Genomic DNA, 21,717 nt, shown 5'->3' on the forward strand with positions numbered 1-21,717 from the left:
GAGAGATTGGACAAGGGCTCTGTTTGTCTCTATACTGCAGCTTTTCGAGCTAGACGTATAACCATGGGCAACTTCTCTGAAGTCAGCTTCCTCACCTGCTCCTCCAGAAGAGGCTCACATCTAGGGCCAAGGCAAGCCTGATCCTGCTAATCATCAGAGACCAGATGAAATCAGGTGTGTTAAGGAATGTACAGTATAGCATCAATAAAGCACTGGGGGTGTGCTTCTACATTGGCGGCTCTCACAGCCCTCTCCAAAGGGCTATGAATCCTTTGGAGAGCTTTGGAGCTTTTGCAAGAAGCCCCAAGTCTATATATGCCCCAACCACAGTCTGAGGACTGAGTCGATAACATATCATATGCTCTTGTACTACTCTTCCCAAAATATGTACACTTCCATAAATCGTATAGAAGCACTTGGATTTAATTCAATGCAAATTCATTTTCAAGAGTTACTACATAATAAGGCCAGCCCCAGTGGCCTAGTGGTTAAGCTCGGCGCGCTCCACTTCGGCGGCCCAGGTTCAGTTCCCGGGTGTGGACCTAAACCACTTGTCTGTCAGTGGCCAGGCTATGGTGGTGGCTCACAGAAAGAGGAAGATTGGCAGCAGCTGTTAGCTCAGGACCATCTTCCTCAGCAAAAAAAAAGTTACTACATTTATAATAATATCTTCTTGTTAGTATAGATTTTTCTCAGCCAACAAATACTACAAACAAAATTACCGTTGGATTGGGATCCACAAAACAAAGATAACGTAGCACCTGCCTCACTGAACTCTTGTGAAGTTTAAATGACTAAATGCATGCAGGTGCTTAGAACAGTGCTTGAAACAAAGTAAATGTTCAATAAATATCAACCATTATTATAAGGGGATCCTCATTTTTAAAAGGTGGGAACCACTCATGTAGATGATCGCTAAAACCACCCTTTGTGCCTCTGTATTTTAATGGCTTTCTGAATTTTATGAAAAATCTTGTGAAGGGGCAAGAAATTCTCTGAGATCTGTTAATTCTGCTGTTTCCAACGCAGAAAATGACTCAGCCTATAAGCCGTTCTAAGCTCGGGTAGAAGGCATCCTTGGAAGAGGGCCCATAACTCTTCAGTTGACAGCGTGGAGTAGAGAGGCCAACTCAGAGATCTCTGGGCACTAGTACAACTGTCAGATCATCTGTTTCCTCAAGAGAGAAATGAACTAACTGCTATTCTGACAGAGACAGCTTGCCCACCGGAAAGCTCAACAGCAACTATGAATGTAACCACAAGGTGTCGCTGTGACCCCAAATGTCACACAAAGGCTCGCCCATTGGGGCAAGACCTCAGCTCATTTTTATTTATTTATTTATTATTTTTAATTTTTATTTTTGTGTGTGTGAGGAAAATCAGCCCTGAGCTAACATCCATGCTAATCCTCCTCTTTTTGCTGAGGAAGACCAGCTCTGAGCTAACATCTATTGCCAATCTTCCTCCTTTTTTTCCCCAAAGCCCCAGTAGATAGTTATACATCATAGCTGCACATCCTTCTAGTTGCTGGATGTGGGACGCGGCCTCAGCATGGCCAGAGAAGCGGTGCGTCCGGTGCGCGCCTGGGATCTGAACCCCGGGCTGCCAGTAGCGGGAGCGCGCGCACTTAACCGCAAAGCCAGGGGACCCGCCCACCTCAGCTCATCTTTACCGCTTTCTTTCCCAGTGCTTCTCAAACCTTATTGTGCAGAGGAATCAGCCAGGAGTCTTGTTAAAATGCAGATTCTAATTCAGTACATGTGGGATGGAGCCTGAAATTCTGCATTTCTAACAAGCTTGCGGGTGATGCAGCAAGGTTCTAGCTTTCTGCAGTTCTCCATTGTTTCCAACTGTTTTTTCAGTTGTGTCTGATTTGGGACAGAAGTAAGAATTAAGGAAACCGGAAAAGCGCCCTCATTCTACGCCTTTCGGAGGTAGTGAAGAGGAAGAAGAAAGAAAAATGAGAAACAACAAAAGGAAGACCAGGGCAGCTTTCTTTTAACATTCCAATGCCACGAGTCTCTTGCAGTTCCGCCCTCTGAAGAATGACTGTGGTGTGGCAGGTGCCCCGGCCGAGGTGAGCTGCGGACAAGGTGGTTCTTCACGGTACGTTCTTTCTCTGACGCAAGGGCCCATTAGGCAATTTATTGCAGAATTACAAAACACGAAGTGGCCAAATGCTTCAGCAAACACTCCATAGCTTCCTCCAAAAGCCAAATCAGAGTTTCTAATCAAGTATAAATGGCTCAGAAAGAGGCAACCTGAGAATTGAAGAAGTGGACTAACGGGAAGAGACGCTTTGCTGACGGTATTGCTCTTGCATGCACAATGGGAGCTATTTTAATTGCGTGAACTTCTGCTTTCCATGGCCGGAAGGGCTGGTGCGGAGCAACCAATGATGTGAAACCGTCTCTAAGCCCAGTGCTGCGCTCTTGACTAGCAAGGGTAGATGCTACTGCGAAATGAGAAGTTGCGTTGTGGCGGGCTCTTGCTGTGTTCCTTTTTCTCTTGGTCCTTTTTTTTTTTTTTTCTTTTTTTGCTGTTTGGTTTTTCCTTTTTAATGTTCTCCCTATATCGTTTTGTACTTTTTATTCTTGGGCCTGAAGCTGAGTTTTAAGACAGAGAGATGTAAAAATTCAAAACAAAATTATTCCATTTTTATCTGTTATATGAGTTTAGTTTAAAGCTTACCCACCTTCCTGCTTGTGAAGGCTAAGGAAGATGCTGGCTTTAAGGTTTTTCTAAGGTTCTGACAATGAAGTTAATTTCCCCCCCTCCATCCTCTCCTGGGCCTCCTTATGGGGCAAACCTCTGCAACCAATTTGCATAAAATACATAGCAGAGTGTCCTAGCTGAACCCAAACTGGGAATAAAAAATTGGCAGTTGGATGAGGTTCGCTCTCCGTTTATATGCACAAATCGATATGCATAGGTAGGAGGAGGGACGAGTATTTTAGGGGTTGAAACAGAGAAGTGGGAAGGAATAAAGACAAGGAAGGAATGGGGTGCTATTTCATGCTCCATGCCCCCCTGGACTGGTTTGGAGCTCCCATGAAGTGTAGGAGTGAGTGCTGAGCAAGGGAATTTCACCAGAGACTCGCTGAGCCTCTGGATCCCAACACTGCAGCTTTGGAATGCTGAGGTGTCAACAGTCAGTTCTGAGGACAGATATCCTGACCTTACCACCACAAGGAATTCAGCATGGCTCCTCACCTCAAGGATAAATGGATTTGGGATTATTAGGAGAAATCACCCTTAGCATGGACATTAGCATTGTCTAGAAGGAGTCTTCATTCAGCGATATCCATAGTGAGAGGTTCTTTCAAGGACTGTGAGAGGCCCCAGGTCTAGCTACCTGAGCTAGCTAGAGTGGAGTAGATGATGGCACAAAATAGTGAGTGTAGCTGACAGTATGTTGTGCAAGCACAAGTGATGCTCCTTGGGATCTCATAGAAATACTCACGGGGACCTTGGCAGGAGGGCCAGAGTCCTGCTTAAGCAGGTGGGTGCAAGGATAAGAATTTGAGGTCATTCATGTTGATGTGCCTTCTTTGTAGCCACAGGCCAGTGAGGACTGGTAGCATTTGGGTTACACACTAAATGATGAGAATTGCTCTTAAGCAACAAGATACCTCCATCCAACAATAGGGTCTAGCAGGAACAAGTATTTCCAGCCTGACTATAAATGTTAAATGAGAATGATAAAATTTAATTCATAGGTCTATGAGAATTAACAAACATAACTCATGACAGCCTTAAAACAGAGGCTGACACATATAAACCTCAAGAAGGGTTAGCAATTTGTATTGTTACACACAAGGCCAGGATACTAAAGACAGAATCCTGGAGACTGATTCAACTCTTTTCCAGAAATAATAGAACCAGGAGGAGGTTGAGGGCTGTTGGGTCTCTGGATCTCCCCAGGGCTAGTGAGTCCAGGAATCAAAAGAAGATATTAGTCCTAATGGACTATTAGAGATAACCTGGTATCAATTCTGCCAGCATCTTTCTCTGCCCTATTTTTTTCCCAGGGCCAAAGGTACTGCTGCCAGGAAGTTAAACACTGTTAGGTCCTTAGGTTTAGAAAGTTCCAAGCACGACTAAGGATCTAAATTCCTCCACGGGCAGAACAGAACTTAATAATGTGGTGCTTTAACACATCATGACATAAAATAAGAAATGCCTCTTCCCCTCTGATTTTTTATAAAAACCATAGGAGGAACTTCCAATAACCTTAATATCGTGGTACTAGAACTTGCCTGTTCCATCAGTCTCACCACTGAATTTCACCACATCATCCATCAGCACTCGAGACAAACACTGTCCTGCTCAATGACTTACTCTGAAATGAAAACAAGTCGTTGTGCCGCCAAGAAATAAACAATACACCTTCTGGCTGCATAAGCCAGGATATTGTCTTTCTCAGAGCTACCTCCAGGGTGTGCAGGGCCTTGGGACAAGATTTTTTACAGTGCATGGCTCCTGTCTATATAAATAATTTGATTTGAAAATGTTTCAAAATTTATGGACCCATATTAGGCGTAGTGACTTATTAACGGAGACGGGTAGAGAAGAGTTACTTATGTCTTGTTTATTGTCCAGTTGGTGCATTGGAAGATTCTTTGTAGGGTCCAACCACCACGTCTTGCTATTCAAATCCAAGAACCATCTCTTCGGGCATTTTATTGTCCAGTGCACTGTTCCTGGTTAATTTTATAGGAGAAAATGGTAGTAGCGCTGTAGTTAATCACAAGGACATGGCTCTTCAGAACCTGTTGCCATTAAACAGTATAGATCTTCTTGCCTCCTCTGTTCCCTAATAGTGTGTCTGTAATGCTGGTTATGTTGTTACTCATGATGCTTCTTCCTCCATCCACAATGCCTTCCACTGACACTCTTAAAGGTTAGTACTGTGCTTCATTGATGCAAGTCTTCCCCAAAATATGCAGGAAAATGTGACCCAATATTCATTTTCTGGTTCTAAGTTTACCATTCAGAATTTTATGGTGTAAACATAGAACAAGGCATCTTCCAGCCGTGTCTTCTCTTGGACTGTTGAGGTGGTAATCATTGCATTTCTAGAATGGGAGCTCTTTCGATGTTGACTGAACTCTAGCCTTCCACATGCCACCACCAGTGGGAAGGGTGGGTGAGGGGTTCATTGTGAAGAGAGAGGTGCAGTCTCTCTCCCACAAGACATGTCCTTCCCTCATCAGCATGGCTTAAGACAGGGAGAGCACAATGTCACCATGTCAATGGGAGGCAAGTGAGGACATTGATTGAAAGGCCCATTGATGTTCAGTCTTGAGAGCCGTCATCTAAGGACTACCTAATACATGGCTCAGAGCCTGCAGCAATGGCATCTATCACCCTGGGAGACAGAGGCTAGGGCATGAGGGGGAGCACAGGGTAAAGATGATCTGCCACCCTGCCTGCCATCCTCAGGTGCTGTAGACAGGAGGAGGCACCACCATCAAAACACAGGCCCACACTGGTAGCTCAAGCCAAAGGGTTGGTGTAAAAAGTTGGCAGCCCAGAGCCCTGAAGTTGTCCTGTGTGCATTGTGAGAGTCACCCTAAATCAATGTCAGCACCATTCTGGTGGCCCAATCTTGGGTCATCCCACACTGCTTCAGCCAGCAGGAGTGATCTGCTTGCCAGGCCATCCACCTTAAATGGGGGCCTAACCACCAGTCTCTGAGAGGACCTGCTAGGTGTGAGTTCCAGAGCTCCTCAGGCTATCAAGTTGACCTCATGTGCAAGATAGAGGGTCCAAAAGCATCTCGAAGAGGACAAATGAAGACCAGGGTCCATGTGGGTCTGGGTCTGGGCCAGGAACATTATACTTGGAGAATATTGCCAGTCCTGGCAGTACCAGGCCCTAAGAAGGACTTAGAAAATTCAAGTAAGACCCTCCATAGAGCTGGGGATAGGGGAGGGGGAAGGAGTCTGAGGAAGGGCCCATGGCAGAGGCCTTATTGGCCCAGAACTTCCCCTTCTCCTCTTGAAAGTCTGATACAGCAACAAGAACAGGGGCAGTGGTGGGGGGAACCCATTAACCCCATGTGTGGTGATTCATAGAATCTGCAGGCTCTGAAATAGTGCAAGGGCTGTCCACAGCAAGTCCCTGAGATCAAGAAGATCCCAAAAGGAGGAGGTAAAGAGAAGAGCCAAAGGTGGGGGGTGTGGGGAGACAACCCGGTGAGGGCAGGTCCCAGAAAGTTTAAGCAAAAACACTCTATTGAAAGTCAGGAATGCTCCCTGATGAGTAAAATCTATACCCCTGATTTACAATGATAAGGATTGTCACTGAAGTGGGCAGCCTTGGCTGCCCTGCTGGACTTCAGAAGAGCAGAGGAGGCCAATCAACAGCAGGTCCACAGACAAACTATGTTTCCTTCAGGAAAACTTGGAGAGTGGCTATGTGCCAGGCTCTGTTCCAGACAGAGGTGGAGACAACATCTGTGAGCAAAACAGACAAAATCTCTGCTCTAAAAGAGTTTGCAGTCTAGTGGGGGAAGACAGAGAATAAGCTAGATAAATAGAAAAAGGATACAGTAGTATAGGAGGTGGTAAATGCTATGGAAAAATAAAAAGCAAGGAAGATGGATAATGAGTGCCGGCATTTTCAAGTAAATCATTCAGGAAGTCTTCTACTGGAAGCATGATTGGAGCAAAGATTTGCAGGGCAAAGGTAATATTGACATGTTTTGGAAAAATGTGAATGGATTTAGGATCTGCTCCACTGGATTTTCATTCAAATATTTCAAAGTAATTATTAGAATGTGTGTGCATTGTTAGCATTTACCACTGAGCCAGCTTGGACACCACTAACAAGACACATTCTGAAGACAAGTACCTCTCATTGTGAAGGGGGAGATTTGCAGTTGCTGTCTGGAGTTGCGCTGGCCAGGAGGCCCCATCCAACCTTCCTAATCCTGACCCTGAACAACCCCACCTGTGGCTGCCCCTTTGTCCTTGGACAACTGGAATGCAACGTACTCCAGCAGCTCCATGGCCCCTTGTCAGTGAAGGGCAGCAGTGTGTCACAGCTGCTGTTGAAATAGATGTCCAGCTGTAGACCACCTCCTAATCCACAATCAGGAGTTGTTCATTGTGCTTGCCACCTTTGGGGACTTCAGAACGCACTATCAGACCCACTTCCTCAAGCGGTCATTCAAGGAGCCTGGTAGAGGGCTGAGATCAATACCAGCAGCACATCACGTGTCACAGCATGTCAGGTGATGAACTGAGCTCAGGGACCATGGAAGCATCCCCAGCAGAGTACCAGTGATGAAGATGTCCTCAAAACCTCCAAGGGAAACCAGGCTCCCAATTATTCTTCACCCTTTACATAGAGAACACGTTCTGCCTTGGGGACAAAGGGTGGCTGATCTGAGGAGCAGCCTCCGTAGTGAGTTACTGATAGAATGAGAATGTTGTTTCAGGGATGTGATACAGGTGGCAAATACAGGATGCTTTGGCAGTGGGGAGAGGCTGCAGACAGAGTCCAGACCTTAAATGATTATGGGAGTATAGGCAGGATATGCAAAGACCCCATCCAGGGCTCTGATCTTGAGAATGGAAATGAAAGGATCCAGATAATAAAGTCAAATGCAAAAAATAAAAGCCACCTTGTTGAGGATTGGAAGGAAAAGTATTATTTAGGAGTTAAAAGACTAAAGTTTGACCTTGGGCTTGGGTGAGTTATTTAAAATTCTAAAGCCTCAATTGAAAGTGAGAGTTATACTTAATAAACTCTAAATTCTCATTCAGTTTAAATATTCCTAGTCTATGCTTTTCTTGAGTGGTTCATTAAAACAGATAAAAGAGTTGAACCTTTGGGAACATTTGGCATAAGTTAGATTTAAAACCCTTTCCTTCTCCTTCCAAATGACTTGAATTTGAGGATTATGACCCCACTTCAGTCCAGTCCTCTTTGCCACATTTAGAATATATGGACCATTGTCAAAACCGAACTGTTGACATCTGGAAAATATTGCCACTTATCTGCGGAGATGCATGGGTGTTGTGAAGGCCCTTACGGAGTCCGCAGACAGACTCCAACCACATCGATAGAGAGCTCAGTCTCCTTGGGAAAAAAATGGAAGAAGCCCCAGGTTGACAAATGGCAAAGAAATAAAAAGGAACTTGCAAGTTCACAAAATCTGGAGTCATTTTCAAAACATGATCAGAGTTGTTACACTGGCTTCCGTTGCAGCACGCGGCCTGTGTATGCTCACATCCCCATCAATGTCACGATGCAGGAGAGTGGGTCACTTGTCGAAATCTGAAATTTCTTAGGTAAAAGTATATCATCAGGTTTACATGAGGCTAGGTGCTACTTGTGTCTCAAGCCCCAACATTAAACTCATGTAAAATTCATTTTCTCTTACCATGAGCCATAACAGTCAAACCAAGCATATTAGGAAAATTTGGATGGTATCAGTTTCAATACAATGATCTGATAGATAAGATTTAAGGGTTGTCCAGCTGCTGAAACAAGAAGTTGCTGAGAGCTAAGCCTAACATGTTATTTATTAAATTGTAATAAATTATATCTATTTTAAAAACTGTATTACTAAACTGAGGATTCCACCATGGAGTAACTAAATCCTGGTGACTTTATGGCTAATGTTACTTTCTTTGTAAGTTCCCAATTAGTTAATCTTTAAAGGTAAGAGTCTTGCACTGAGTGATTTACTCAAGATTTGCAAAATCCTCGTACAGTTATCTGTTTGACTCCTCCAGAAGCCATGAATCACACTAATATCAGCAGCCCAGCTGCTGAGAACCTGGGAGGAAAGACATTCTTCCCATTCTCTGCCATCACTCTACTGTGGTTTCCTTGGGTTTCCCCTTCTACCAAAACAGGCCATGGGCTCCCCGGGGAGGAAGAAGAGAGACACTCAGCCTCAAGGTTGCTGAACTCTAGTTCCTCAGAGTAGACTGGACACTGGCCAAATGGTAGCACAACCTAGCTTCTGGATAAATACCCAACCCTCTCCCTATATTCTCAGGTTGACCATCTTGAGTACAATTTTTCAAATGACTACTAGCATGAGGAATTCATAAGACCACAAACTATAAGGAAATAAAGTAGATGCAGAACTCAATTTTACCCTGCTTAGGATATTAGATTTATTAGATTGAATGAGATGAAACAGATGTTTTTGTAGGTCAAGAGCAACCAAATATTGGCAATTTCACATGATTCAAGCTATACTCAGGAATCCTTCCGTTCTGGATTCTCTGTCTTCTCACTTGACTTTAACCTATTCCTGCTCTTCCTCTCCAGCTTCTCAGAATTTTGCCTCCAAATTCCGCTACCTATCCTGAAGCCAGCTGAGTCCCTATTAGCTAAGTTCCTCTAGCTAACCGAAGATCCACTCCAGAAACACTCATTGAACACCTTCTCTGAACCAGGGACTGAGCAAATTGCTGATACAAAGGCAGAGGGAAGTCTATCCTAGCCTTTGAGGAGCTCATAGTCTAGTGGGAAAGGGAAATTTTAAAAACATATTTAATCAGTTTGGTGATAGAAATATGTCCAGAGTGTTATAGAGAGTCAAGGAGCAGCATGCTTGGGGGAAGAAGTGAGGAAGGTTTCAAAGAAGAGTTGACATTTAGATTAGGCCTTAAAGGATATGTAAGATTTCCTGAACAAACCAAGGCAGGAAAGGTATTACAGGCAGGGACGATGCCAAACACTAGGGTCTGGGGGCATGAAAGACGATTGAATGTTTGGGAAATGGGCAATAACTTGATAAGGCTCAATGATAGGATGCAAGGAGGTAACAGGAGATTGCTGTCAGATCTCAAAGGAGCATGGAATTTTCTTCCTTCATCATGTGGATGAGCCACAGAGATTTTTCTAATCAGGAAAGTAACATGATGTTTGTTTTTGAAATGTAATTTTGCAAAATTCAGAAAAGTGTGTTCTCTTTCTATGACCTGTGAGACTAGAAGGGAAGAATCAAGCAAAATGAGTAGGATGTATAGGCTTTAAAAATTATCTTTATTGTTTTATCTACTTACAAAAGAAATACAGATTCATTCTAAGCAACTCCAACATCATAGAAATATACAACACAGAAACCAAATGCTCCCTGTAATCTAACCTCCCAGACCCAAACCACTGTTACTACACCAGTGTACTTGTATAGATTCCTTTAGACTTTTATTTAAGTGTATAAACCAATATATTAATATAATTTTCTTCATACCAGTAAATATAGAACTATCTCATTCTTTTTAGTGGCTGTGTAATATTCTATTGCATTAATGTACTGTAATTTATAGAATCAATCTTTATTTTGTGGACATCTGAGCTGTTTTCAATTTTTTCGTGATTATAAACAATGCTGGGATAAATACTTTTTTACATAAACCATTGCAAACTTGTGTTTCTATAGGATACATTCTTAGAAATCCTCCAAGGAACTGACATGCAGGAATGATCGTTTTTCATTTTAATAGATATTGCTAAATTGCCATCATAATGGTTGTATTAATTTATATCCTAACAGTGTGTGCAGACCTCAACTTCCCTAGGGGAAGGGAGGGGTTCATAGGCAGTCTGTTCTTATCAGAGAAGATGCAGAACCTTGAGCCTCTTCATTCAGCTCTATGACTGTCTGTAGTTCACATGTCTCTCTGGTTTCTTCTAAATCAACATGAATGGCAGCTCGCAGATTTGTCCAAAAAAGTCTACATTTACGCCTATCCTTGGGCCATTCCAAGTATGCTTTCTTTTCCATGAGAGCTTTCAGGTTAGGATACCTGGTAGGAATGCAGTAGAGTGGAATGGGTTCCAGTAAGACGAGAATTATGTAATTAGAATTTTCATGGAAGAGATTGTGATGGGCAAAGTAGAGTTCATAATGGCACCACTCACTCTGGACAAAGTTGGGAGACAAAACTAAGATGATCTTACAGTTTTTCTCAGTACAGTTTATGACATTTTCGGTAATGCTCTTGCCAGGATCAAAGTTTCCCTCATGAAGGCAAATTAAAACAGAACCATCTTCTCTCTCTAGATTGGGGATCAATTCATGCTTCACCCAGGCAGAATCAGGTTCGCTGTATGAAATAAACACGTGGAATAGGACATTTCGCTTGAGTTGTTCTTGGGTTGTCTTCCTAACCCTGTGCCATGTCTGTGTCCATTGACATAGCATCCTGAGATACCAGGGCAGATCAAAGTGCAGGCAGCAGAAAGCCAAAGCCATCCCCAGAATGAGCATGATAACCACAATGATGACAATCAATAGAGCTGTGTTACAGGATAGTTCAGGAAGGTAAACATCCTTTAACTGAGTCCCCTTTAGATTCAAAGGGTACTCACAAATGTATGAATCTGACCATCCAACCATCATGCCCTCTGAATATTTTTCGAGCTGAATGAAATCTCTTAATTCACAAGTACACCGGAATGGATTTCTTCCTGCATTTAGAGTCTTAACTTCCTGGCAGCTCTGAAAAAAATCCAGAGATGGGCTGAGAATTAAATTCATTTCAATGTTCAGAACTGAGAGTTTTCTGAAATGACTGCACCCAGGAAGATCAGTCAGAAAATTAAATGCAAGATTTAGCTCTCGCAAAGACTTCAGATGAATAGTCTCTTTAGGGACAGTTTGAATTTTGTTATTATTCAGGTCAAGTATTTGAATACTTCTGGGCAAGCACCTGAAAACAGAATCAGCAAATTTATTGGATGACAGGTTCATGGTGATCAAGGTTTCTGGCCACGAGCAATTTTCATCATTTTCATGTTGTAACAGATTTTGGCTCAGATCTAAGTGCTTTAAGGTTGTGTTGTTAGCAAAGCAACTCACTAAGGAAAGTGTCTCCAATTTATTGCCCTTCAAAATGAGAGTTTTCAAACGAGGCAATTGGATAGGTTTTTTAAACAGGTCATCTGTTAAGATATTATTAGCAAAATTTAAATATTGGAATCTTGTAGGATACATAGGGAACAGCATGTGTGGCATTTGTGCATCTGATATTGTCAAGTTTTCTATATCCATCTTCGTAAAAAGCAAGTAGACTTTCTCCTGTGGAATATAAAAAATTCGAAAATGTACATGCTCCAATTTTATAGTTCTCATTACAGTATTTGAGTAGTCAAATGAATTGTGGTCAAGATAAACCTTACCTCCAAAAGTCATATTTTGAATGTAGAAATATTCCACTGATGTATGCCAAACAAATTGGAAGATGAGGAGAAGGTCGTCCCAGAGTAAATCAACTTTATTAAGTAACAGAATAGATGTCTTGGCATTCTCTAAAGTAAGATTTTGTTGAGTTTCATAATTTGCAAATTGGCTTTTGCCATCTACATTTGTCATTTCTAATATTTTTGAAGTCTTGAGTCCATCATGCAAAAGAACCCAGAAATTAATGTTCATTGGTAAAACAATGTGAAGTTTTGTTATGTTTAAGATGGGCAGGCTGCCTTCTTCATAATAAGAAAGAGTTCTCAATCCTAAGAAGACAGTCTTTAGATGCAAATGAGCAATTTTCTGGAAGTCCGATTTTTGTATTTTTGCTCCACTCAAACCTAGGACTTCCAGGTGTGACATGTTGCCAGTCTCCTCAGAGATAGGCATGGTGTCAAAGTCATTGAAAGAAAGATCTAAATATCTGAGACCTGCCAGCGAATACCAAGTTACAATCTTCAGTTTGTTGTAAGACAAATCTAAATATTTTAACTCCTTGTTGAATTCAAAGGTCTTGATATCCAGTTCTTGGATTCTGTTATGGCATAGAATCAAAACTTTCAGTTTAGAGACAGAATGAAAATCTGAGCTCTGGAGTTGAAAAAGGAGATTGTAGGATAAATCCAGTGTGGTTGTGGTTGGGGTCAAGTCTGCAGGAACCTTTCTTAGAGACATGTTGGAGCAGTTGGTAGTCAATTCCCTTTCTTCTGGCAGCTTTGAAGCCCAGCCATGCACTGACATAACAATACTACAAAATACATAAACACTTCTGATATGTCTCATTGTAATTCCAAGAATTTTATCACTGGTTCCCTCATATGAATGATGAAGACGAGTTCAAAATCCTAGAAAGATAGCAAGTTAAGTGGTTATGTGGTTTGTTAAATCCTGCAGGACTTTTATTTTTTAAAAATGCCAACATCTGAGTATATTCACCAAGACTTTGGAATAGGATCTCAAACTGTTTATTGAGTCTTTGACTTGATCTCAGAACTTGTCTAATAGATTTCCAAATCAGTTACTGTGTCATATTCCCATCACTGAGGCAAGTCAGGTTTCCCAGAAGGGAGAAATAAAACAGTTGTAAGAGGTGCCTCTCTCCCAGTTCAACTTAGGAACTTCACTACCAGGTCATACTCAACACCCTCCTTCACGTCCCCTTTTGCTAGTCTGAAAGCTTTAAGAAATTTGAAAGTAATTTTTTTAATAAGACTTTATTTTTTTAGAGCAGTTTAAGGTTCACAGCAAAATTAAGGGAAGTTACAGAGATTTTCCGTAGCGTCCTGTACCCCGCCCAGATGCATAGGCTTCTCCATTATCAACATCCCCCACCAGCGTGGTACATTTGTTACAATTGATGGGCCTACACTGACACATCATAATCACCCAAAGCCATTGTTTACATTACGTTTCACTCTTGATGTTGTACATTCCATGGGTTTGGATAAATGTATAATGACATGTGATCCATCATTATGATATCATACAGCGTACTTTCACTGCCCTAAAAATCCTCTGTGCTACACCTACTCATCCCACCCCCCCCATCCCCAACAATCCTTGGCAACCACTCATCTTTTTTTGGGGGGGAGGAAGATCAGCCCTGAGCTAACATCGATGCCAATCCTCCTCTTTTTGCTGAGCAAGACTGGCCCTGAGATAACATCTATTGCCAATCCTCCTCCTTTTTTTCCCTTTTTCCTCCCAAGGCCCCAGTAGATAGTTGTATGTCATAGGTGCACATCCTTCTAGTTGCTGTATGTGGGACGCCGCCTCAGCATGGCCGGACAAGCGGTGCGTCGGTGCACGCCCGGGATCTGAACCCGGGTCGCCAGTAGCGGAGCGTGCACACTTAACCACTAAGGCACGGAGCCGGCCCCACCACTGATCTTTGTATTGTCTCCATTGTTTTGCCTTTTCCAGAAAGTCATATAGTTGGAATCACACGGAATGTAGCTTTTTCACATTAGTTTCTTTCACTTAGTAATATGCATTTAAAGTTCCTCCATGTCATTGCATGGCTTGATAGCTCATTTTTTTTTAGCCCTGAATAATATTCCATTGTCTAGACTACCACAGTTTATTTATCCATTCACTTATTAAAGGACGTTTGGGTTGCTTCCAAGTTTTGGCAATTATGAAGAAAGTTGCTATAAACATTTGTGTGCACATGTCCATTGTGTGGACGTAAGTTCTCAATGAAAGTAATTCTTTAACACCAAACACTGTTGGCCTCTGAATTAATGTCATGGAGTTGTTCCTCAACTTTTGTGTTTGTGGACACAGAGAGTCCCTTGAGCTAATATCTGACTTTCCACAACACTTACCCATATGCATGGAAGGTCCAAAACACAGAAACAAACAGAATGGTTCTTGTCCTTATGCCTCCATGTGTCTTCAGGTTGGTGGCAAAAGCAATCTGGATCACTGCCGAATAATAGTAATAATGATAAAAATAGTTTCCATTTCTTGGAGGCTTTCTGTGTGCCAAGATATATACTAAACCCTTCATATATATTATCTCACTTATTTATCACAAAACTCTGTGAGGGAAGTAGTATTACCGGCATTTTACAGATGAGGAAACTCATGGATGCAGAATTCTGAGGACTTTGAGAGAAGAGCCAGGCTCCAAGTTGTTTGATTAGATACAGAAGTGGTTGGAGAACTAAGTTTTCACAATCTTCATTATTCAAGGTATTTATTAAGTACCTACTCTCCCAGGAACTTTTCTAGGCACTGGGGATATAGCAGTGAGTAGAACAGATGGAATTTCTGTCCCTATACGGCTTACATTCTAGTAAAGGGTAAGAAAAGAGAGACTATAAACAAAATAATAAATTTATATGTTAGGTGGTGATAAGGGCTAGAAAGAAAAATAGCTAAGGTAAAGGGGGACAGAGGGCATCTGGGGAGTGATATTTTGTATAGAGTGGTCAAAAAAGGCCTCTCTGATACAGTGACATTCATGCAGAGATCTAAAGGGAGAACAGCAAGTACACGATCAAAGACCTGATGCGGGACTATGCTTGGAAAATGTGAGGAATGACTAGATTGGAGTTGGGGAAGTAGACTGAAGACGTCAGATTTTATAAGGACTCAGGGTTTTCCTCTGGTTGAAATAAGAAACCAGTGGAGGATTTAGAGTAAAGGAGCGCCAGGTTCTGATGTACATCTTAAAGACTCCTCTGCTTGTTGGATGAAAATGACTGGAAGGGCACAAGGCTGGCAGGGAAGACCCCTTGGGACACTATAGAGCAACTTATGCAAGAATGAAGGTGGGGGGGCGAGAAGTGGCTAGATTCTAATATTAAATTAGTAAACTTTTCAACTTTACATCCTCCCACACCAGGCACTCTGAAAACACCAAGGAAAGGGAATTAGCAATGGTGCGAGCTTTCCTGCTTTTACTTGCATGTGTCCGATACACCTTGACCCTCAATGCCCCTCAGACTGGTCACTCCCATAGACAAGCAGGAGGAACAAAAGGCATACTCCCTGGGAAGAACATGGCGTAGCGAGACTTCTCTGTACTGTTCATGCTTCCCGTTGATCTGAGAAGCTGTGTGTCTGCGTGTGTGCGCATAGACACACATACCCATGCAGGCATGGTGAAGGGACAAACTGACAGAACAAAGACAAAAGGACGCCTGGAATAATACCTCAATCTCATCTGGATTTTTCTTTCTCTAGAATCTGACCAAGTTTGTGTTTTTTGTTGTTGTTGAAGTGAAGAAATTCTAGAAAACGTGGATATTTCCCAAAATAATTTTAAAATGAAAATACTTTATAAAACTGTCTCATAGAAAAATAGGAAAATGGACAGAAATGCTCAAGCATCTGTGACATGACTGTGGAGAGAAAACTGATTTGGATATTTGTTGTCCATTGCGTGCTCCATGGAAGAGGGTCATGAAAGGCACTAAGTGGGGATGGGATTGAGGAGACAGTAGCCTGGAACTGGCCTAGGGTGTTCACTTTTCACTGAAATATTCCCTCCAATCCATCCCAGGTAGTCCTTTCTTGGTCATCTCCTTTTTATAGGACATTTAGTATAGCATCTAATGATCAATATAAGAACAAATACGAATTTGAAAAGAAAGCCTCTTTGATGCAGCTTTATGTCCATGGTAATTTTCCAGATTTCAGGAATTCAGTAAAATTAAATTATTACCAGTACCATAATTTTAATCAATTACCCACGTTTAAGATGATGACGTGAGTAGCTTGTTCTGTTTGATGAATCTGTATATTTATTTCTATTCAGCATGTCCGATGGCATCTCCCCTCCATATTGACTCTATCATGCAAATAAGGCAGTGGTGCCTTGATGTCTTTTTGGGTAACAACAACTACCATTTATTAGGCTAAGTAATACTAATTTGACATAGATTGATCCTTACAACAACCATCTTATAAGGTAACTGCTATCACTATTCACCCTTTACAGATTTGAAAAGTGGTGGTAGGTCGGGTAACTGCCTCACAGTCACAAAGTTAAGACATGGTGAGTCCAGAGCCTGGGCTCTTAGTCACTCTGCTATCTCGTCTCTCTAGGGTGAGTCAAGGTAAATCTGTTTTCAAAATACATTACAATACATTAATCACAAGGAAAGTATGTCTCACTAAGTCATACCGATTCTTTAAAATTTCCTAATACACAGTCCAAGTAACTGTATTGCCACCCAACTGCAAATGCAATGCCACAATTTAGGTTTTATATCAATTACTTTACAAGGACTGGCATGGATTGAGCCATTATGTTGAGCACTATCTCGTCTAAGCCACTGTATTTGGGGGTCACTTGTTACAGCAGCCAGTCTATGTCCCAACTAATGTACTACCACACTTACAGTAAAACCCGAACTCCTAATACTGGATTACAACAGCTCCACAAGCTGCTCTTGCTTCCTTGGACTTGACACTCCTGTCACACTGCCCGTCTCTTTGTTCCTTGGCCACACCACGCTTGCTCCGACCTTAGGGCCTTTGCACTAGCTTTTTCCTCTCTTGGAATGCTCTTCCTCCAATCCTTCCTTGGCTGGATCTTTCATCATTTAGATCTTGGCTTAAAGTTTTTCTTCTCTAAGAGACCTGACTTGATGAACTAATGTAAAGTGACCAACTTGCTACTAGTTCATATCACCTTATTTTATTTCCCTACAAAATAGAGCACTTACCACTATCTGAAACTTTTGTTCATTTATTTGTTTATTGAATCTCCCTCACCTCTCACATCCATGAGAGAAGGGAGCTGATGATCTTGTTCACTTCTGTATCCCCCAACACACAAAATAGTGCCTGTCACACAGCACATGCTCAGTAAATACTTTTTTAATGTGTATATGAATGAATGAATGATTTCAATTTTATATCCATTAGCACAGGTGATACCTAACATGCTCTCAAAAATACGTGTTGAATGAATGAATTTGTGTTGTGAATTCTGATATGGTGCCATGCATGATGGTTAGAGAATGAGTTTAGTGTTGGATTGATAGATCTGTGTTCAAGTCCAATCTTAGCCACCCACTTGCTGTGTTAACTTAGATCATTTATTTAACTGCTGAAAGGTTCCATTTTCTCATCTGTAAAATGCGTTTTGTGCAGAGGCATAAAAGAGATAATGTCTATAAATCTCTTGTTATCAGGCCTACCATATCACAAATGGTAGCAGTTATCAGGGCCAAGACTAGGGTGACTTCAGGCACAAATTTTAAGAGGCATCAAGAAACTCAGTAATTAAGACAAACAATGTTTTAATGAAATATTTTTAAAAATTAAAATTAATTCAAAATACATGATGAACAAAATATCAAAATTTTTCAAAAAGACAAGATTAGTATTACTGACTTTTCCTTTTGTCTCAGGCTCCAGTGTGGCTTGGCAGGACACTGGCAGTTATAATCATTAAGCTGACAAAGTTGTTTTTAACATTATTATCTCACAGAGTACCTCAATTTATAGCAACTTACTTTAAGCTCCTAGGTCTGGGAGCTATGGCCCTTGAAAAATGCAGCAGAATCTAACCCAGTTACTTTATCTGGAATCAACTGAGTTGAGCTTCTATATTTTCATATTTCATAGCTTCTATATTTTGCCCACCTCTTCTCCCTGCCCGTTACCACAACCTCATGTAGAACTTATTCTAAATAAGAGAGAAGAACTAACTCTTCTTGAGCTTCTCTTAATAAAATAAAACAAAAAGCTCCTATCTCTCAGGCAATGTATATGCATTACGGCATTTCATTAAAACATTTTTAAAAGAAGACACAAACTTTTGCTGAAAGATGCATTCAATAAATGTTATATATTATTATCACATTCCCAGTACTATTACTACTATGCTAAAAGTAGATGAAAAACAGAGAATGACTGTCCTTAATAGCTTGTGATTTAAAAATCCAAGTCAAAAGACGCCATGAAATGACTATTGGTGGCTGGCCAAAGAATACTTAATTGTCTAACTCTTCCAATGATGCAAAAAAATGGACAAGGGATTAAAAACCCATTGAATGTTGAATGGTCTTTGCAACATAAGAGTAAAAATGACTTACATTTTTTGAGTGTTTCCTATCCACCTGGCATGGAGCTAAATGCTTTCCATACATTATCTTGTTCAATTCTCTCAACTCAACAAAATGGTGGATATTTTTATCCCTATTTTACAAATGGAGGGGTTAAAGCCCAGGGGTTAAGTGTCTTGCCTAAGATGACCCAGTGAATAAGTTATAGAGCATGGATTTGAACCCAGACCTAGCTTGTCCTTTCTGGAACCCAAATTGAAGTCATTTCAAACCCTGAAATTAAGTAGCTTAGGATGTGATTTCCAAGATTGATTCCACTGGCGGGACGAGCTGCCATGGTGGCCTCTTCCTCCCTTCCCACCCACGTGCCTCTCTCCAAAGTGGTATGCAGCCGCTATGGGACACTCTGCTAGGTGTCAAAAAGTTCAAGAGGCTTTGCCTACATGCATTCTTAAGAGAGTTATAAATTCACGAGAATTGAAATAAAACTCAGAAAGTGCACACAACTCGAATTAATAGCTCAGTGTAGGAGGTCAGCGAGAAAGCTCTTCTAGAAATCAAATGCTAATCATTCTCTGCTTTACAGCAGACACATGACCATCTTTGGCCACTCTAGAATTTTAAAGGAAAGTGAGCAAGAACTACATTGTACAAAATCCATCAGATGTGCCCCTCCTTTTAGACACGTCACACAAATGCAGAACTTTAAAAATCAATAAAGGAGCCAAATATGCTTTACATAGCCAAAGATCTCATCCAGCAGATGTTGTTAACACGCATTGTGGAAAATAAAAGCTGGAGAAAACTAGCCACGATGCCTGGGACCATCCACTCTGGGTAGAAGGACCTACCAGGTTTAATCAGCAACCAGCGAAAGGAAACCCGAACCCTCAAGCACCTGCAACACAATTCCTCAGATAATAGCCTCAAGGTCACTCACAAATCATTCATCTTTAGATTAATATAGGCAAAATTATAAATACTACAAATCTGAATAAGGCTACTTTCCTCTTATCTCCATGAGTTCAAGCTCTTCTTTAGAGACAACCCAGACAACCCGTATTTCTTCTTCAAGAGCGTTACAACACACAAAGCTGACCGAAGTTCTTACCCCCAAGCTTGCACCGGCTCCTTCAGAGCTGCAGGTGTGGATGATTCACTGACAGGGCCAGAATTGGCGGCAGCAGAGTTTGAATCAAGCTTTTCTGTGAATCTTAAGCTCCTTTGCCCTCTACTGCATGCTGGTGGCATTACATGTTGCACAAATTCATTATCAACTTACAGAACTTTTTTAAAAATTGCAGTAAAATACACATAACATAAAATTTACCATTTTAACCATTTTTAAGTGTACAGTTCAGTGGCATTAAGTACATTCACATTGTGGTGCAACCATCATCACTATTCATCTCCAAAACTTTTTCATCATCCCAAACTGAAACTCTGTACCCATGAAACTCCCCATTCCCCACTCCCCTCAGCTTGTGGTAATTGCTATTCTATTTTCTGTCTCTATAAATTTGACTACTCTAGGTACCTCATGTAAGTGGAATCATACAGACATTTGTCCTTTTGTGACTAGCTTATTTCATCTGGCACAATGTTTTCAAGGTTCTTACATGTTGTAGTATGTATCAGAATTTCGTTACTTTTTAAGGCTGAATAATATTCCATTGTATGTATAAACCACATTTTGTTTATCCATTCATCCATCAATGGACATTTGGGTTGTTTTCACCTTTTGGCTATTGTAAATAATGCTACTGTGAACATGGGGATACAAATATCTGTCCAAGTCTCTGCTTTCAGTTCTTTTGGGTATACATCTAGAAGTGGAATTGCTGGGTCATATGGCAATTCCAGGTCTAATTTTTGGCAGAACTGCCATACTGTTTCCCACAGCCTCTTAAACCACTTTGATGATGCCTTACTTCAAGCTTCAGATTAGTTATCCTGCCCATCAAATTGGATGGGAGGCCAAGTGGTGATGGAAGGAATAGGAACGGTGGCTCCATAATTTGAGCAATCTGACTGGAAGAGAGTGAGAGGGGTAAGCTAGAGGCCCTGTCTTGAAATGAAGTGGTAAAACAAACATTGTATTATTTATGTAGATTGCAGAGTACAGATCAATTTTTGTGTGTGTGTGTGAGGAAGATCAGCCCTGAGCTAACATCTGCCAATCCTCCTCTTTTTGCTGAGGAAGACTGGCCCTGGGCTAACATCTGTGTCCATCTTCCTCTACTCTATATGGGACGCCGCCACAGCATGGCCTAACAAGCGGTGCGTCGGTGTGCGCCAGTGCACACCAGGGATCCAAACCCGGGCGGCCAGCAGCAGAGCGCGCGCACTTAACCGCTATGCCACAGGGCCGGCCCCCAGAGTACAGATCAATTTTTTCAAAGCAACACTTTTCGAGGTTTTATTTATATTTGACTTAAGATTCAGGTGACACTGCTGGAGATCACTAGTGAAGACTAAAATATCCAAATGGATTTGTCCACAGAAGGAATGGCAATTTAAAAATGAATGATTATAATAGTTTTATGTAAATGTGAAATTGGGGAGGGAGTGTGTTCTTGAAACAAGAATTTTTTTTTACAATGATATTGGTGTTTTTTAGTAAAAATAGAATGCATGTGTTTCTACATATATTTTAGGGGGGAAATCATACAACAAAGAACTATATAAAGAAAAACAAAAACAGTCTGCTCTACTGCCCACGTAATCATATACAAACATGTCTACATATACACGAAGACAGGTGCTGGATGCACACCCATCAGGAACATTGGAGAGGGTACACCTAGCTTGTTGGATGAACTAAGCTCTAAAATCTCTTGCATCTCAGAAACTCTCCAACAACTCTGATCAGCACACTTATGTTCTATATTGCCCTCTCAAGGAAAAATAATCACTTGGGGTTTTTGGTGTCCGAAGACATATTCTTCCCTTTCCCAGAGCCCACCATGT

The 21,717-nt window shown here is 41.4% G+C and overlaps 1 protein-coding gene across 1 annotated transcript; it reads right to left on the reverse strand.

The window, feature by feature from the left end:
- Positions 1-10,028: 10,028 nt before the first annotated feature.
- On the reverse strand, positions 10,029-19,939 carry TLR10 (toll like receptor 10). The gene is made up of 3 exons (XM_087434684.1): positions 19,859-19,939; positions 14,548-14,647; positions 10,029-13,065 (listed from the first exon to the last, which is right to left on the reverse strand). The coding sequence occupies exon 3, from the start codon at positions 13,001-13,003 to the stop codon at positions 10,568-10,570; it is 2,436 nt and encodes an 811-aa protein (XP_087290810.1). The 5' UTR covers positions 13,004-13,065; positions 14,548-14,647; positions 19,859-19,939; the 3' UTR covers positions 10,029-10,567.
- Between the last annotated feature and the right edge of the window lie 1,778 nt (positions 19,940-21,717).

The sequence above is a fragment of the Ceratotherium simum genome, chromosome 8, assembly GCF_057802395.1.
Source record: "Ceratotherium simum simum isolate JZ-2026a chromosome 8, ASM5780239v1, whole genome shotgun sequence".
NCBI lineage: Eukaryota > Metazoa > Chordata > Mammalia > Perissodactyla > Rhinocerotidae > Ceratotherium > Ceratotherium simum.